Genomic DNA, 18710 nt, shown 5'->3' with positions numbered 1-18710 from the left:
AAATGGAATAATTACTCACATGAAATTCGTCTTGAGATTTAAAATATTGATTAAAGCAGCGATACGCGCTTGTTTGTGTAACCTTTTTTTAAATAAGTGTCATAAGTGAATACAAAAGTGACAGAATGTCATCGACACAAAAAAAGAAAAATTTTACATCTTTTGAAAAAAAGTTTTTACTTGAATGCATAGTCAAGTACAAACATGTTATTGAAAATAAAAAAACGGATGGCAGTTCCATTAAAGCCAAGCAAGAAGCATGGCTCAAGATTGCATCTGCTTTCAATGCTAGCACTTATATTAATGAAAAGGTAATTATTATATATAATAATTTATATAATTGTATATAATAATAATAATATAATAATATAATAATATTGTGTGAGATTGCGGCAGATTCTCTCCCGATTGGGAGACGGCGCGACAGGTGACTGATTAAATTAAGTACTGAGGTTTAGACAACACAAGCTTTATTCGCGACAGCGTCAATATAACAAATTGTACAGAGTAGTAACGGGCCACGTGTGAGCACGATAATGGCGAGAATGTTTCTTGCGAACGACTGCGAGTGAAAAAGCCGCACAATAATGACACGACACCTTGATGAAATCAAATGATCACAATAATAAGCGGAGCACCGCGTGTAACTCCGTATGAGCAGATCTCGCGAATGTTCAGCTTCGGTCGAGGGTCGAGTTGATCCTCGCGGCCGGAGCTACGCTGTTTCGCACTGGTCGTTAATCTGCACCGAATAGAAGTACTGACTCTCGCGCGTTTCTGAATTGCCTTGATGTAAATGAAGGCGACAACGATGCGATGATAATGTTCGTCACGTCTAGCGAAGCCCGGTAACTATTGACGGAGATTTTACCGAAGGGCGACCTTTCGAGATTTTCAGCGCTTACACGTGCCTCTTGCTGCGGTACAAGACTCTTGTGTGTATGCTCGGCACGGGGAGGAAGGCGAAAATCCGTGCTCGCGAATTCTTATCGGCTAATGATTGATTGCCAGCGCGATCAATCGACCGCGAGATTGGCTAATCGACAGGATCAAGCGAAATACTAAGCTGACGACATCCGGCGCGGGGCGGAGCGCTCGCGGTTCGGAGTATCGAGCAAGGGTGGCGCCAGCATTATCGAATTGATCCTGGATCCGCGACAGCTAAACAGCGGCGCTGAATCACGCACGAAACACGTGATTAACAGGCGCCCCGTCATGTAATTCGAACAAGACGGAACATACCGCCCGCCTCGGATAGTATATCCGAAAGATTTAAATCAGAATGGCGCCGCCCGCCCTGACGAGGTTGATTGATGCATGAGTGCGCGACTTAACATTACATTTATTTACATTTATAACAACCTATTTACAAAGAAACTCGACAACTGAAATTAATCGTTCTGTACATAAGCAGAGTTTCATCGTGGAATGTCATCCGAAGACTCATGGATAAGATTTACATCAATCGGCAGAAAGCACAATTTTGTAATGGCTCGTTTGTATTTTGAGCGAGCTGTCTTGACAGTAACTACCCGAACTAATCCATCGCTTCCAGGATGGCATTCCTCGATCCTCCCGAGCTCCCAGACACAGGGAGGCGCTATCGGATTGCGCAACAGTACTAGGCGCCCTACCTGGGCTAATTTTTGCACTTCACGCCACTTTGGACGGTGTTGCAACGTGTGCAGATAGTCCTGCGACCATTGCTTCCACAAACTATCGCGCATTTGACGGATGAGTTGCCATCGGGGCAGAGAAAGATAGGGATGTATGTGGGAGGAGGTCGGACGTGTCTTTACGCCCATTTGATCAACGAGCGACAGAATCCATCCGTGGCAACGGCATTGACGCATATCCTGTGGAGAGAGCATTCACACATTTTTCAGCCTAACGAATAATTGCTAGAAAACAATATTCGCAGACTAGAAAAATATGTGAGGCGCAAGTGGCTGGATCGGGAATCGAACCCGAGTCTTTCGCTTTCCAGGCAACTGCTCTAGACCACTGAGCTATCCAGACCTCACACCTAATGCTGCTTTTTAACACAGTGATATGCGACTCCAAAGCGATGTTGGTATCTTGCTCGATGGATGCAATGCTGATTGCCATGGAGGATCCTTGAAAAGGTCGCTCGCTGACCAAATAAGTGCCGGTGGAGGTATTCGCGTACATGCTGGCTTCCGACTGGCCTTCCGTATAAAACGGCACCGACGAGCACAACGCCGTAGAGTGACCACATCCCCCAAGATCCCTCTAGTATATATTAAAATCCCCACTGTACCAAATAGCAGTGGCGGATGGACCCTAAGATAGGGCCGGGGCAGGCCTCCAGTATATAAGACGCGTTTCCTTTTCGTCGAGTAAAGACTCTTCGGGCATACTCACAAGCGAGGAACCAATTAGAAAATGGCTCGGAGTGAGCGCGTGATAATCATCGTAATTCTCCGACATTTGCCCGAGCGGCCGTGAGTTTAAGCACGCCTCGACTTTACATAATAATGTGCTCATCTCTTCGATGGTGAGCGTATGAGCGCCGATTACGCGTTTTAGATGAAACTTAACGCTCCGAACGCAGGCCTCCCATAATCCACCGAAATGTGGAGAGGATGGAGGAATGAATCTCCATTTGATGCCTCTCTCAGCGAATTTGTTTAAGAGATTCGGATCGTGAGTGGCCGAACGCCACGCGATAGCGAGTTCGCGTTGAGCGCCGTGAAAATTCGTTGCGTTGTCCGAGTACATAGCGATAGGAACACCTTGACGAGCACAGAACCGATCAAAGGCAGCCAAGAAAGTCGACGTCGACAAGTCGCCTACTAACTCAAGATGAGTCGCTTTGACGGTCATACAGATAAATACCGCGATATACGCTTTTCGCGATTTGTGTCCTCGTCCAGGCGTCAATCGTATTTGAATAGGTCCGGCATAATCGACTCCACAGTGAGAAAAGACGCGAGCAACAGGGCGAACTCGATAATCCGGAAGATTGCCCATCAACTCGTGAACGACTGTTGCCTTCTCACGAGTGCAGGCGATGCAACGGTAAAGAACTGAACGTACGGTTTGGCGAGCGCGTAACAACCAGAATTCTTCTCGAAGCATTGACAGCGTTAATCGCGGCCCGGCGTGCAAAGCTTGTAGATGAATGTGACGTATAAGAGACGAGACCAATGGATGCGATGCGAGCACGATTGGATGCTTCGTTTTTTCTGCGAGTTCGGAATGGCAGAGCCGGCCGCCGACTCTAATTAAATCATCGTTGTCGATAAATGGATTTAAGGAAGCTAGTTTGCTACCTTTTTGCACGGGCTGACCGCCTTTTAGAAGTAATAGCTCTTTCGAAAACAGTTGCTGTTGAATATACTTCAACCAAAATTTTCGCGCGGAGTCGATATCATCTGGTTCTAGCGACAGCGATACTTCGGTGACTTTCACCTGAGCTTCGTGGTTTGCCAGTTGCTGTAACCGGCGAGACCGAATGCGTTGCGTGAATCGAATTACATATGCGGTGACTCGAAGTAATTTCGTCCACGAAGAAAACCGCGTCATCAATTCCCATTCGTTGGGTGTTTGAGCGATATGTACATGAACGCGCACGTCCGGCAGCGATTCCGCTGATGCGGAGGCAGTTTCCTCCGGCCATTGAGTCGACGACAACTTAAGCCACGCGGGGCCTTGCCACCATAATGACTGTTCTCCTATGTCGGCCGGACTGACTCCTCGTGACGCGAGATCTGCAGGATTTTGCTGTGAGGCAACGTGATGCCATATTGCGTCCGGAAGTTGACTTTGAACCTCGTGGACCCTATGAAAACCTTCCAACGAGAGGGAGATTGTTTGAGCCACGCTAGTGCGACTGTGGAGTCTGTCCAACAGTGACAAATCATTGAAGGAGTATCGAGCAGAGATCGCACGAATACAATTAAGCAAGCTAATAATACTGTCGCGCACAGTTCCAACCGCGGAACAGTCATAGGTTTGAGCGGAGCTACTCTGGATTTCGCACTTATCAACGTGATTTGGACTGAGCCATCGAGTTTGATCAGTTTCAAATAAACGACAGCCCCATACGCGGTAGTAGACGCGTCAGCAAACCCATGAATTTCCGCTGAAACGGTATCGGACCCGTATTCGGTCCATCTTGGAATTGACACCGCTCGTAGAGTTGATAGGTGCGCGTAGAAGTTACGTCATGCGGCAAACAGCTTCTCGGGAAGCACTGCGTCCCACTCACACCGCGACGCCCACAATTTCTGCAGAAAGATCTTCGCGGTTATGACGACGGGGGCTAGCCACCCGAGTGGATCAAAGATGGCAGCGATTGTAGATAAAACGGCGCGTTTTGTCGCAAGAACATCGCTCGACAGCGATATCTCAAATTGAAACGCGTCAGAGTGTGGATTCCATTTGAGACCCAGGACTTTGAGCGAATCGTCCGTTTGAAGGGTCTTGGATTGCGCGAGACCGTGATCATTAGGATCGATGTCCGCGAGTAACGAATGATTGTTGCTTGCCCACTTGCGAAGTTGAAAGCCTGCTCTATTGAGTAAGGATACAAGTTGATCCTTTGTTTGACGAGCGAGCGGTAAATCGTCCGCGCCAAAAACGCAATCATCAACATAAGTGTTATGTTGAAGAACTGGCACCGCGAGAGGAAAGGCATCGCCGTCATCGACAGCGAGTTGGTTTAAGACGCGGAGAGCCAAATAAGGCGCGCTTGCTGTACCGTAAGTCACGGTTAGCAACTGATAGTCTTCGATTGGAGCGTCGACATCGGATCGCCAAAGAATCCGTTGATAATCGGCGTCGCGTTGATCAACTAAAATTTGCCTATACATCTTGGCAATATCCGCGGTATAGACATAGCGGAATTGCCTCCAGCGCGTAAGAATCGAAGGCAAGTCGGTTTGTAACTTAGGACCGATCATAAGATGGTCGTTTAGCGACAACCCATTTGAAGTAGGCGATGATGCATTAAACACGACACGCAAATGTGTCGTGGCACTGTGTTCTCGTATGACTGCATGATGAGGAATGTAAACAATCTGATCAGAGGGGTGACGCGGAGATGGTACCTTCATCATGTGGCCCAATTGTTCATATTCTTGTAAGAATGCGCGATATTCGGCAGCCTGTTCAGGCCGTGCCTTTAAACGACACTCTGCACGAGTATACATAGCGAGAGCCGTCGGCCTTGATTCACCGAGGCTCAATGGACGATCCGTTTTGAACGGAAGTCGAACAATATATCTCCCAGTCGGAGATCGAGTATGAGTTGATGCGAAGTGTTTCTCACATCGCATATCCTCCGGAGAGATATGATTCTGACGAGGGAGCTCTTCAATCTCCCAAAAATGCCTCAATTGCATATCGAGGTCAGCATGCACTGTGCAGTGATGCATCGACAAAGAAATGGATGCGGACTCTGGCGGCGTGGGCATAGGTCCGGAGAGAATCCACCCGAAAATGGAATTTTGTGCGACAGGTTCCTGCGGAGATCGCGATCGAATGCCTGATCTAAGTATTGATCCGTAAAGGTCAGCACCGATAATGATATCGATAGGCTCCGAGCCCGTCGGATCGCTGTCGGCCAGTTTGAGCGGGCGCAGATATTCCAACTCTGCGAGAGATTCCACACGCTGCGGAACATAATTTGTAAGTGATCTTAATATTAACGCTGTTACTGACAACGCGGGACCTGACATATCGCGAGACGAGACGTCAATCCGCGCTGCTTGTTTGGCGACGGAAGCCGCACCACCGACGCCCGTGATAGATACCGAAATATGAGAGCGCTTAAGTCGCAAGCGTTGCGCTAGTCGCTCTGAAATAAGTGTTGTGACCGAGCCTTGGTCCAATAATGCACGCACGACATCCTTAGTGCCGGTCGCGCCACTAACAGCGATCCAAGCTGTCGCGAGTAAAATGCTCGTTTTAGAAAAGTTAACGCGTGAAACGACGTGCGTATTTATCGAAACGGGTTCATCCGCCTTCGAGGTGCTTGCGGTTGGAGAACTCCTTTCGTTAACGTTACTCGTTTCGAACTCGTGGAGAAGAGTGTGATGCTTCTGTTGACACTGTCGACACGCATGCTTGCTTTGACAATTCTTTCGATTATGTTTGGTACTCAGACAATTGTAACAGCAACGAATTTTCTGAGCCAACTCTCGACGTTCGGTAATCGATTTATTCTGAAATTCCGGACACGCGAATAATAAATGCGGCTTCTGACAAACGGGACATTTCATTGCACTTGCATTTGTTACATGACTTTGCACCGACAGCTGGTTCGAATTCTTACCTTTACTTAAAGGCAGAATGTTCTCAAATGCGCGGATACGCGATGCTAGAAACTGTTCGAGACTGTCGAACGTGGGATATTCGGTTGTATCTCCGAGCTGCAATTCCCACGCCTTTCGAGTTGCCTTATCGAATTTTTGAACCAGCAAGTATACGAGGATGTCATCCCATTTATCGACAGCACGCCCGAGATGTTTTAAAGCTTTAACTGCGACATTCGCTTTATCTCGCAAAACGGAAAGCGCGACAGCGGATTCGGAATTAATTTGCGGTAGCGATATCAACGCGTGAATATGCTCATGCACCAAGCGTCTTTTGTTATCGTAGCGCGCAATTAACAAGTCCCAGGCGACCTTGAAATTCGAATCGACTAACGCGAGATTTCGCACAACATCGAACGCGGCGCCTTTGTAAATATTGCAGGCGGTTTACATTTAGGAGATCGCCGTTATCGATTATCAATGCTTTGAACTGATCGCGAAACGATTCCCATTCGCTGAAATCACCTGAAAATTTCGGCAAGCTTATACGCGGAAGTTGAAACGTTGAACGCGATGTAAATACGTTTTGACGTTGGCTTACGATGGATGAAGCATCTGGAGTGGATGTTGCTTGCGGTTCCAGTTGCGCTTCCCATTCGGCCATGTAATCGGAGGCGGCATAATACGCTGCCTCACATGTGGCGAATTTGTCCTCGGTGAAGTATTTGTGGGTAGCGACGAAGTCCTCGGTTGCGAGAGCGAGCACCTTGGCATGCGTATGCTCGTATCGAGCATAATCATCCTTCAATTTTTGTAGGCGGTGGCGCACGATTCCGTACGTGAAATTGTCTTTCCCGATCTTTTTGAAGTTTTCCAATGCGCGAGTAATTGATTTGAGCGTCACCTTTTGTTCGGCTAATAGCCCTTCCATCATCGCTAAAAGGGTTAACTGCGACACTGAATGAATATAAGTACGATTGCTCATACTTGCGCACTGTGTTCCGATCGTGAGGGTTCCGCGGAATGAGTGTCACTGTCGTGCGCCGATCCGGCTCGAAGGGCCAAATTTTCTGTGTGAGATTGCGGCAAATTCTCTCCCGATTGGGAGACGGCGCGACAGGTGACTGATAAAATTAAGCACTGAGGTTTAGACAACACAGGCTTTATTCGCGACAGCGTCAATATAACAAATTGTACAGAGTAGTAACGGGCCACGTGTGAGCACGATAATGGCGAGAATGTTCCTTGCGAACGACTGCGAGTGAAAAAGCCGCACAATAATGACACGACACCTTGATGAAATCAAATGATCACAATAATAAGCGGAGCACCGCGTGTAACTCCGTATGAGCAGATCTCGCGAATGTTCAGCTTCGGTCGAGGGTCGAGTTGATCCTCGCGGCCGGAGCTACGCTGTTTCGCACTGGTCGTTAATCTGCACCGAATAGAAGTACTGACTCTCGCGCGTTTCTGAATTGCCTTGATGTAAAAGAAGGCGACAACGATGTGATGATAATGTTCGTCACGTCTAGCGAAGCCCGATAACTATTGACGGAGATTTTACCGAAGGGCAACCTTTCGAGATTTTCAGCGCTTACACGTGCCTCTTGCTGCGGTACAAGACTCTTGTGTGTACGCTCGGCACGGGGAGGAAGGCGGAAGTCCGTGCTCGCGAATTCTTATCGGCCAATGATTGATTGCCAGCGCGATCAGTCGACCGCGAGATTGGCTAATTGACAGGATCAAGCGAAATACTAAGCTGACGACATCCGGCGCGGGGCGAAACGCTCGCGGTTCGGAGTACCGAGCAAGGGTGGCGCCAGCATTATCGAATTGATCCTGGATCCGCGACAGCTAAACAGCGGCGCTGAATCACGCACGAAACACGTGATTAACAGGCGCCCCGTCATGTAATTCGAACAAGACGGAACAAATATAATAATATAAAAATATAATAATAATATAATTTATGTATAATTATATATAATAATTATTATAAATAATTTACATTATTATATATAATTTATGTATTACATTATTATTTGAGTAATTAATTTTTTACATATAGGCTACAGACAAACAGTTGCAAAGATTATGGGCAAATTTAAAACAACGCCAACGAAGCGAACTAGCTAAAGAAAGGCAACATAGAATTGCCACGGGTGGTGGAGAAGCTATTGGGGATGTAGAAATAGATCCCTTAATAGAAACCCGCATTTAATTATGGAAATTCCATCAATTAATGATTCCGACAATCTCCACCAAACTGATAAACGTAAGAGATTATTGTATATTAATATTATTTATCTTTATGATTATTATAATTATTATTAGTATTGTAACGAGCGGTTTTCCGTATACCGCGGAATCTTAATCGTATGGATAGCCGTCGGATCCAGGTGGCGGAGATATAATAATGCGATTACGTATCGGTGTGTGTGTAACAAAGGTGTTTATTGTGTATGTGTGATGTACAATTGTGAGTGTGCGTATTTGTGTGATACAGTGTATGTGTGTACGTGTGTATATATATATCTATTTGCGCGCGTCGGCTGATCGATACTGGCGATCTATGCAGGCCGAGAAATTACGGAAAGCCGGCGCGAAATAATCGCCGTTTATAACTCGCGTATTCGCTCTTTATTTTTGCGTCCGCGTTATCAAGTTCGGCCGTGGACGTGTCACGGATCTTGTACAAATAGCCGTTCGCACAATACTCGTTAACGGTAAGAATGCAATTTATATTATGTGCGAGATGCGCTCGCACGATTCTCGGCACGGTGCGCTCGCGTTTTTGCGACTTGGCGGCCGCGTTTTTGCTGCGTTTTTGCCGCGTTTCTTGCCGGTGGTGTTTACGGCTCAGCTGATCGGCGCTTTAAAGCCCGGCGGTGCGGTTATTTAATTTCTAATTATCTTTCCCCGATGAATGTAGGGTTTCGGAAGGCGTCGCGACGCTAGCAAGCGTCGGAGGCGGCTCAAGTTCCACCCCGAAATAGGCGCGGCGTCTGATATTTGGATCTCGGTTCGAAGGCGATCTCGAAGCACCGATATCAATCGGTTGAGGCAGCATTCTCACTACCTTCTGGCTTTGGATTCGCAAGGATTTCTCTATTCGCTTTGCTGGCCTTCTGACTAGCTCGGCTTGCTGAGAAGGATCGGAAGGATCTGAATTTCTATGCCGCCGAGACCCCGTTTTATACCCGGTTAATTACCCGCGCGCCGGCGTGTTCGGTAATTACTCCCACCGAGCGGCGGTAAAACATCGGAGCGGTTCGGGTCCGCCCGGGGGAGTTCGGGGTGCCGAGCGCGGGTTCTCAACTGTCGGCTCCCGACGGCAGTGTCGCGATAATTAATCATCGCTTTTCCTACCCGGATGTTTCCTATTTCTTAAAAATGGGCGCACAGCGCCTCTGTCTTTGCCCGACCGGTGATCGTCGGGCGGCAGCTTCCGGCCGGTGTTCGCCGGGAACGATGCATTTCGGGGTGCATCGTTACATCACCCCCCCGCTAAATAACGCCTGAATTTGAGGCGTTGGCCTGTTCTTCGGGCCTATCGTATGCGCCGGTGATAGCGCAATTTGCCATTGCGGCTGAACCGCAAGATCCACTGCCCGTCTGCGATGCGTGGGCGGTATCGTCGGGACACGTGTACCGCGAAATGCGGGACTTCGAACATCAGGCCCGATTCGACCTGGACTCGGATCGGCGGCGCAGGGATTGGACCCATCGGCATTAGCAGCTCTGGTTCTGCTGCGGTGGCTGCGGCAGTTGAAGGGCCGTCCCTTGCAGGTGGTGGCGGTTGGCGCTCGTAGGGCCTCGGCTGACGGCGTCTCGGCGGCGGCGGCGGTGGTGTTGCCAGGAAGGCGGCTTTCCGGGCGTTTTCGCGATCGAACCGCTGGATCACGATCCCGACTCGCGGTGCCCGGGGCTTCTCCGCTGGCTGCTTCGGTTGTACGGTCGGTGTGGCCTCGGTCTTGGCCTCCTCGGCCAAGTAGGTATCGATAGCGGCTACGATGTCGTCTTGTTCGCTCGACATTTTGCTGCTTTGTGAGCGTAAACTCGTTTGTTTGCGGCGTCGTCATCGCTGTCGGTGGGGATGAGGTCGTCTTCTCCAGGATTGTTTTTGTTTTGGGCCGTTGTCTTGAGATCTTGTATGTGTACGTGTCGAACTCACTTTCCCCGCTTGCTCCTCAGGTCGACAATTACGGGGGACACGTATTTCCTTACCTCGAACGGCCCACCATATTTCGGTGCTAGTTTTGCGTTAAATGCGTCGGCTTTTTTCGACAGCGGGTGCTCCCTTTTTAGCACCCACTCCCCTAGCTGCGGTTTCCAGGCCCGACGCCTCAGGTCGTAGTATTTCCGCTGGCGTTGAAACGCCTGGGCCAGGTTGACGCGCACGAGCTCATATGCCTCTTGCAACTTCTGGTGCATCGCGTCCGGTGTTTCTGGCGTCGTATTTTGTTCCTCAGTTTCGGCGAGGCGAGCTCTCTCCCGTGGTTTAAATAGGCGGGCGTATACCCGGTTGCGTCATGCACCGCCGTATTATATGCAAACTGTAATTCCGCCAGATGTTCGTCCCAGGTGCGGTGATCCCTGTCCACGTATTGGCTGATCATCGTCTTGATTGTTCGGTTTGTGCGCTCCACCGGGTTGCAATGCGATGCGTATGCCAGGGTTGTTACATGCCGGATTCCGCTTTCCGCCAATCGTTCCTCCAATTGCTTGGAGCGGAGTTGCGTGCCGTTGTCCGTGAGGATGGATCCTGGGCGGCCGTGTTTCAGGATCACGTGGTTCGTGATCGCCTGGGTCACTGCATCGGCCGTGGCACGACGGAGAGGTACGAATTCGGCCCACTTGGAGAATCGGTCCTGCATGGACAATAACCATGTATGGCCTCTCCGGGACCGTGGTAATGGCCCTACTAAATCCACGGTCACTTGCTCCCACGGTCGCGTGATGTTGGTCGCGTGCATCTTCCCGGCTGGTCGGTGTTGGGCCGCTTTATGTCTTTGGCAGTTTTGGCAGGCCTTGACGTAGCTCGCCGCTTCGCGGAATATTCCGGGCCAGTAGTAATGCTCGGCTATTCTGGCGATGGTCTTGGCGATTCCCAAGTGCCCGGCGATCGGGGCATCATGAGCCTTTTCGAGCACCTTCCTTCTGAGCGGTTGTGGAACACATATCTTCCACTGCTGTGCCTCCGGTGTCTCTGTAAAATCGAGGCTGTGCAGCACATGCTTGTAGAGCCTCCCCTGTTCGATTTTATATTCTTGTCTCGAGGCAGGATCGTCCTTCACCTCCCGGAGGATACGCTGATACCAGCGACAGCGTGCGGTGCGAGCGGCACAGATCTCGGGCTGGCGCAATAGTGCATCCGCGACGCGATTCAGAGTCCCGCGGCGGTATTGTACCTCCAGGTTGTACTGCTGCAGTTCCAGTGCCCATCGCCCGAGGCATCCAGTGGGCGAGTCGATTTTCCGTAGCCATTTCAGGGCCTGGTGATCCGTTACGACCGTGAAGTCGTATCCTTCCAGATAATTACGCATCCGTCGGATGCTCTATATGACGGCGAGACACTCAAGCTCCGTCGCGCTATAGTTTCTTTCGGCCGCGTTGAGCGTTCGACTCGCGTAGGCAATAACTCGGTCGCCTTCTTCATAACGCTGGGTCAATACGGCCCCGAGTCCGGTACTGCTGGCGTCCGTTTGTAAAAAGAAACGTCGCGTGAAATCTGGGCAAGCGAGTACGGGTGCGGAAATTAATCGCTCCTTGAGAGCGCGGAACGCGATTGTCTCCTCGTCCCCCTATTTCCATCGGGCGTTTTTACGCATTAGCTGTGTCAGCGGCTATGGTGGAGAAATTTTCGATAAACCGTCGATACCATGACGCCATTCCGAGGAATTGGCGGATCTGCTTTATGGTTGTTGGCTCTGGCCACTCGGCCACGGCGCTGACTTTTTCCGGGTCAGTTCTTATTCCGTCCCGTCTCACTACATGTCCCAGATATTTTAATTGCTCGACGCAGAATTTACACTTCTCCGGGTTCAGTCGGAAATGCGCTTCCCGGAGTCGACGGAAGGTTTCGGCGAGCAGCTCGATATGTTCCGAAAACGTTCGGCTAATGACGATTATGTCATCCAGATATACGAAGACGTGCGGTTCGAGTTCTGGGCCGAGAACGGTATCTAGTAGCCGTTGGAAAGTGGCGGGTGCCGAGTGTAGTCCGAACGGCATGACGCGAAAATGGAAAAGCTCCTTTCCGGGTACCGTGAAGGCGGTAATTGGCCGGCTCTCAAGTGTGAGGCGGCACCTGCCAGTACCCGTTTTTCAAGTCGAGAGTTGATAAGTAGCGGGCTCCCCTTAACTTATCCAAGGTGGCGGTTACCTGCGGTAGCGGATAAGCGTCGCAATGGGTAACGTCGTTCACGCGGCGGAAGTCTATGCAGAATCGGTGCTTGCCGTCTTTCTTCCTGCCACCACAATCGGAGAGCTCCACGGACTATCGGAGGGTTCGATGACGCCCTGCTCAAGCATTTCCTCGACTTCCTTGTTAATTACGGCCTGCATGGCCGGTTTCCGCGGTCGGTACCGCTGCTTGATAGGGGTCGGATCTTTTAAGCGGATGCGGTGCTGAGTTTTCCCGGTAGGTCCACTGATCCCTTCGAACTTCCCGAACTCGCGGTCTTGGAGCGCCTGGCGCTCCCTTAGTGTCTGGCTGGCCAGCCCCTTCGCGGCACAGCACTAACTTTCATCCCGGATCGCCGACAGGGGCGGCGTAGGGACCCTTAGCCTCAGTTTTGCCTGTACGTCTATCCCAAGGAGGATGTCGCTCTCCATCTCGGGCAAGATCGTGAAGGAGTGCGTGACCTTCTTTCCGCGTACGCGGAGGGGAACGGTCACGGTTCCTGGGGCGTTCACCGGCGTTCCGTCCACCAGCAGGATTTGCCCCTCCCCCGTTTGTTCTTTTATTCCTTCCCGTCGGAGCGCGTCGACGATGTGCTGGTTCACGAGGGAGACCTCCGACCCTGAATCGATCAGGGCGTCGAACTGCCGTCCCTTGATGGTTACATATATGTGCGGTCGAGGGAGGAATCTTATGCGGGGCCTTATGTGGGGTTCGCGACCGCGGCAACCCCCGCCCCTGACGCGTTTCCCGGACGCGGATGACACTCGGACGTTAACACGCCGTCCTTGCCGCACTGGGAGCAAAACTTCACGGCCGAGCGTCGGCATTGGGCCCGTGTGTGCCCCCGCTACTTGCAGCGCCAGCAGCACTCGTTTTTATTATAGGTGGCGACGACGGTCGGAGTCGGCTTTTCGCGCTTTTTAACCTCCCGTTTTTCCCATTCTATATCTTCGAATTCCTTCGCTCGGGACTGCAACTCGGTGATGCTTCGCACATCGTCCACACGTACGTACGTTTTGTACTCTGGATGCATGTTCTCGTAAATTAGATCGAGCTGCTCTTCACGCGATAACCCTCCGGCCCGGCGCATCAGAGTCATCATCACCGTGGAGTAGCGTGTAAACTCTTCGCCGCTCGCCTGATGACGACCCATGATTTCCCGGCGCAATGAGGCCGTATATCGCCTCGGGAAAAATTGTAGGTGAAACGCCCGTTCAAAATCGTTCCACGTCCACCAATCCTCGCGATAGTTACGGTACCACAAAAACGTATCGCCCTTCAACATCTCGGACAACCCCTTCAACATCTGGGGCCCCGAGACCCCATATCCGTCCCTGAGTTCCAGAAGTCGTTCCAAGAACGCGGCGGGATCCCGACCATCGAAATGGCAACCCCATTTCCGGATCTGGTTAATCATTTTCGCGTTCGCGGAGGGGGCTTCCGCCAGGTTGATCACGTTATGCTCGTGATGATTGGGCGTGGTCACCGTGATGCCCGGAACCGGCCCCGCGTTCGCTGCCCCTCCCGGCGCGTCGAAATCGTCCGGATTTTCGTCGACGTAGGTACTCATACGGCGACGGAGTTCGTCCAGCAGACCGAAGTCATCGAGGTCGTATGATTGTATACTGAAGGATGGCCGTTAACTGGGCCTTCGGTAGGGCATAAATCCACCCTTTCATCTTTTCCTTCTCCACGCGTCTCTTCGCACACACACCTGCGCGATTTCCCTATTAAAACGGTCCCTGTTCGGGCGCCAATGTAAGGAAGCAGTGAACGGCTCAGAAACGACTATCAAACATGTAAGGAACGACTATCGAACGTCAACGAACGGGCCAGGAACGTCTATCGAACGTCTATCGAACGACTATCGAACGGCGGCATAATCGCTCGTATCGAATCTAGCGATATCGCGCTTCATGTTTTCGTACACATTGACGCACTCGACGTGATATATTAGACTATTTGTGTCGGTATACATGATCTTACATTTGTCGCGATACAGGGGAGACATGTACTCGTGGTGAAATTCGTACAGACACACTTTCGATATGTCGAGTATGCACATATCGACGTAGATTGGTTTATAAAATTTTACTTCCAATTTGCGCAATTCTACGGCGATTAAATTTTCCGAAAAAACGCTTCGACTATGGAAATTTGGTTTGGCGATCATCGCTTCTGCGCCGTATCGTCCGTCCCACTTTATTAAAAATTTTACATCGACACGATTACGCACATTTTCCATCGTTTTGTCAAATACCGCATTGTTCATTAATTTGTATAAATTTTTTTCAAAATTCATTTTTCGCGAGTGTTCTAAACTGTGTATTTAATTCGACATAACTGCGAAGCCACGGAGATTGTGTAAATTGTAATACGCGATGAATTTTTAATGCGAAGGCCGTGTCGCGTACATTGCTGTAGGTTGCGGTAGTGTATCACATAACGCTTCTTATCGTATAACGTTGCGAGCAGCTTGTTTTGCCGCTTGCCGGGCGGCTTGTCGCGTGTCGGGCAAAACGGTAGGTCAGTGTGCGTATCGTGAAGATGTTGCGGGTACTCGAGATCGACTTCGAGGATATAACCCGTAGGCGAATCTAACGCGATCGATGCTACGTCAAAATTCGACACGTCGTCGACCCATCGAAAATCGGCATAGGGCAACGGTTGACACATTGCCCATCCGTACAAATTATTTACATGGAAATACATCAAGTATGACGATGATTTCGATGGATCGTACGACTCCATGTACTTGTTATTAGCACGCGCGTATCTGTTGGAATACTGACTCAGATCACCGCGTATACCGCGTTCGATAAACATGACCATGTCGATGTCGGTAAGCAGCTCGAACGTAATTTTCGTATGCTTCAACATGGCATCCCACGTGTATCCGGGGAGAATATAGTAATACGCGAGGTCGAGTCCGTAACTTTCGATACATTTATCTCGAAAGTTTTCGAAAATGTCAGCTAATAACAAGACATCAATTTTAAGATATAAATCGCTATATTCGCCTAGCGTCCGAATGGAGAATCGCGTCCAGATGTTCTCGGCGTGCGCGTAATTGGTCTCGGATACAGTGTCACCGGTCAAGGAACTGTAAAATGATTCGCGCGGTGTTAAACACGTATCTTGCAACCTATCTACAGAGTCGATGTATTCATACGGAAATACACCATTCCGCGTTAACAAATTGAAATTTTCTGTTGATAAATTTTGAAATTCTGATTTTAAAATTTTGAGTTTGTCTTTATCCAAAAATGATGCCAATTTATCGAGACTCGATGCGAGAAATTTGAATGAATCGATGAAACGTAATTTTACATGAGTTTTTGATTCTTCTTCCATACAAACATCTTTTGTGAACGAAATATATTTCTCTTTAGTTATCGGAAGTAACTCGATTTTCCCTTCGAACGAAGTGGCTATTTCCTCGATAATAAAGTGCGAATCGTAACCAGATAAATTGTGAAAAACTATGGGAATACAAAAAGATTCTTTATAATTTAAATTACAATTTGAGTGTGCTGGACCTCTGTACCGCCCGGTCAGATGGCAATGATCGCGAACGCGTGTATCGTCTTCCACGAATGGTTTTTCATATATATGACATTGAGTGGCGTTATGGAATTTCTCCCACTCTTCAGACGTCAAATTTACCATGGGGACATTTGTTTTTAAAATATTTTTTATACGTAACGCTAAATTTTTGAGGTCTTCGGCGAACCATGCTATACAATCGGCGCTACGACGCGAATGGTACGCCGATAAAGATTCGTCGAACGAACAATGTACATAATAAGCTATACTAAATACTTGGTGATGTTGACGCAAATTTCGCTGTTCTTCATCCATCTTGGCCAGAACGCATTCCAGGTCGGCGTACACGACGAATGGAAGCCGCTCCTTCCGATTAAAATTGTTGAACGATAACCACTTGTCCTTATCGCTCGGCAATCGGACAGCGCAATCGTTCATCTTTCCGCAGTCGACCGTATGCGACTGCAACTTGGCGTCCGAATTAAAATAATGCAGGCATCTGTAAAAGAAAAATTTTTTAAAGATTTATATAACAAAGTGTATAACCTATGATTATTCAAATACTATAAATTAAACTTACCGGTCGCAGATATATCTTTGACCGTTGTGTTTGCTCAGTTGCGAGCTCACTAGCCGGGATAAATTCTTAATCCATGCAAAATGTCCGACGCTGTTGTCGTCTTCAATGTACAGCAAGTTGATATGCTTATCCCGCTTCTGCTGCGAAAGACGCATCGGGACAATGCTGTTCTTCTCTTCGATGTTGTAGACGTTGATCGAAATGTCATTGGCAAGTTCAAAATTTTTTATTTGGTTCACAGTCACTGAAAACTCAATGTCCCGGAGATTCAGCACTGTCGTGTAATGCGGGTACGAGGATTCCCGATTCGTGTCTCTTTCGGCGGGGTATAGAGCGGCGACCACTGCCCACGCGAAACATGCATTGTCCTTTGATTGCACGTTAATCACCGCTCTTTTCAACATAATCTTCCGCGGCAATTTGATGTGACATCCCGCACGCATAGGATTATACTTATTTATATTTACAGTTTTTAGTATTCGCGACAAAGCCCACCCGCTATCGCGTTCCTGAAACTCTTCCAGCGATGCTAGAGTGGGTTCGATAACGCGCCGTTCGTACCACTCGCGTAAATCGGATGTGCGAAAGAGTTCATAGTTTCTCGTATTGATACTTTTGTTGGCGCGTTTATCCTCAGCCACGAATTCACCGTTAAATATAGTGTTCACTTTCACACAATTGTGTCTTTTTATAACGTTCTTCACATGTTCTATCATCACAATGTCTTTGGCGTCACCGAGAAATTGGCGAGGTTCGATGTGATTATAGTTTATCACCGCACCAGTCGATACGCGACTGTCGAACGCCGTATCAATCTCGCGCCACACAAGTCTATTTTTACGCGTGCTACATCCGGCACCCGCGTATACGAAACGTCCACGTACCGAATTTTTTAACCCTTCGAGGCGCGCGATCCGAGCAATCAGCGATTGTCGATTTCCGATCGATAATCGCGGTCACTTGATTCGACTTTGCTCTTCCAACGACTCGATGTATTGGTCGCATCGTTGCTCCCACACAATGTAATCTTCCAGCGAATCAATCAATGTGGATTGCTCTCGCAAATTTTGTTCCTCCATATTGTAACACACACTTGCGAAATGTGCTTCCCAATGATAGTTCTGGATGTACTTTAGCAAAAATACTGGCGGGGTGTGCCTCTTGATCATGATTTATATACTGTCTCATGCATATCATCGAACATTCTAGAATGATTTCATCTTAAAAAATTCCCCAGAATAGCGTCTGCAATTTAACCTTGATAATTTCGCGTTTTGTCACGTACATTTGAAAAATCTGATGTGGCTGCACCGGGAGCAGCCGTACATCGGCGCTCGATTTTAGTGAATTCAGCTAAATCTTTGTTCTGGGGATGATGATGTCATTGCAGCCGTACATCGGCGAGACAAAATTTTAGAGGAAATTAAAATGTCGTGTCAGCAATAATTCCTTCTACATTGCAATTTGCGATACTATTTGAATTGATATTAATTCTAATACGATCAGTATTACATCAATAACGCGTGTGAAAAGTTCGCTGAAGAAATCAACATGAACTTTTACGTTCCGATTCGAAACAGTGAAACTCCACCGTGTAAGAAGCAAAAATGCGACATGTAAGTTTCGATCATTTAAAAACTTATTTGTTAAATTTTTTTTAAATATTGATCTAATTATTTATATTTTATAGCATTCAGCCTCATCGTGCGACTCGTATACTTGGAAGAAGATACGCTCTAACCCCAACGTCGTACAAGTATTTGGATATTGGAATAAGCGTTGGAGCTGTGTCGTACGTGGAACTGATTCTCGGCGATAATCGAGGCAATCAAATAGTGTTACCTTTTTCAACGTGGAATTTGTTGATGCAGAAGCAAGCAGACATTGAACAATTTCT

The 18710-nt window shown here is 48.6% G+C and overlaps 1 protein-coding gene and 1 non-coding gene across 2 annotated transcripts; both read right to left on the bottom strand.

Moving 5' to 3' along the window:
- Positions 1–1946: 1946 nt before the first annotated feature.
- Positions 1947–2020, bottom strand: Trnas-gga (transfer RNA serine (anticodon GGA)). Its single transcript has one exon. It is a non-coding gene; the product is annotated as a tRNA-Ser (tRNA).
- A 284-nt stretch (positions 2021–2304) lies between these two features.
- On the bottom strand, positions 2305–7212 carry LOC145969022 (uncharacterized). Its single transcript, XM_083094886.1, has 4 exons — positions 6807–7212; positions 4235–6706; positions 3961–4108; positions 2305–3865 (listed from the first exon to the last, which is right to left on the bottom strand). Exons 1-4 carry the CDS (start codon positions 7210–7212, stop codon positions 2305–2307), a joined length of 4587 nt encoding a protein of 1528 aa, XP_082951012.1.
- Positions 7213–18710: the final 11498 nt, after the last annotated feature.

The sequence above is a fragment of the Camponotus vicinus genome, unplaced genomic scaffold, assembly GCF_025532165.1.
Source record: "Camponotus vicinus isolate PSW18456_S1 unplaced genomic scaffold, iyCamVici1.0 SCAF_3, whole genome shotgun sequence".
NCBI classification, from domain to species: domain Eukaryota; kingdom Metazoa; phylum Arthropoda; class Insecta; order Hymenoptera; family Formicidae; genus Camponotus; species Camponotus vicinus.
The sequence above is the reverse complement of the archived record's forward strand: the minus strand, read 5'-3'. Positions and strand labels throughout refer to the sequence as shown.

What these genes read in the sequence shown, in the direction of transcription:
- LOC145969022 (XM_083094886.1), bottom strand. Translation starts at nt 7,212, where the DNA reads ATGGAAGGGCTATTAGCCGAACAAAAGGTGACGCTCAAATCAATTACT. An exon ending in GAAATTGTGGGCGTCGCGGT is followed by an intron (nt 4,109 to 4,234) that starts GTGAGTGGGACG and finishes ATACCGTTTCAG; the next exon opens with CGGAAATTCATGGGTTTGCT. An exon ending in AAACCTATGACTGTTCCGCG is followed by an intron (nt 3,866 to 3,960) that starts GTTGGAACTGTG and finishes ACTGTTGGACAG; the next exon opens with ACTCCACAGTCGCACTAGCG.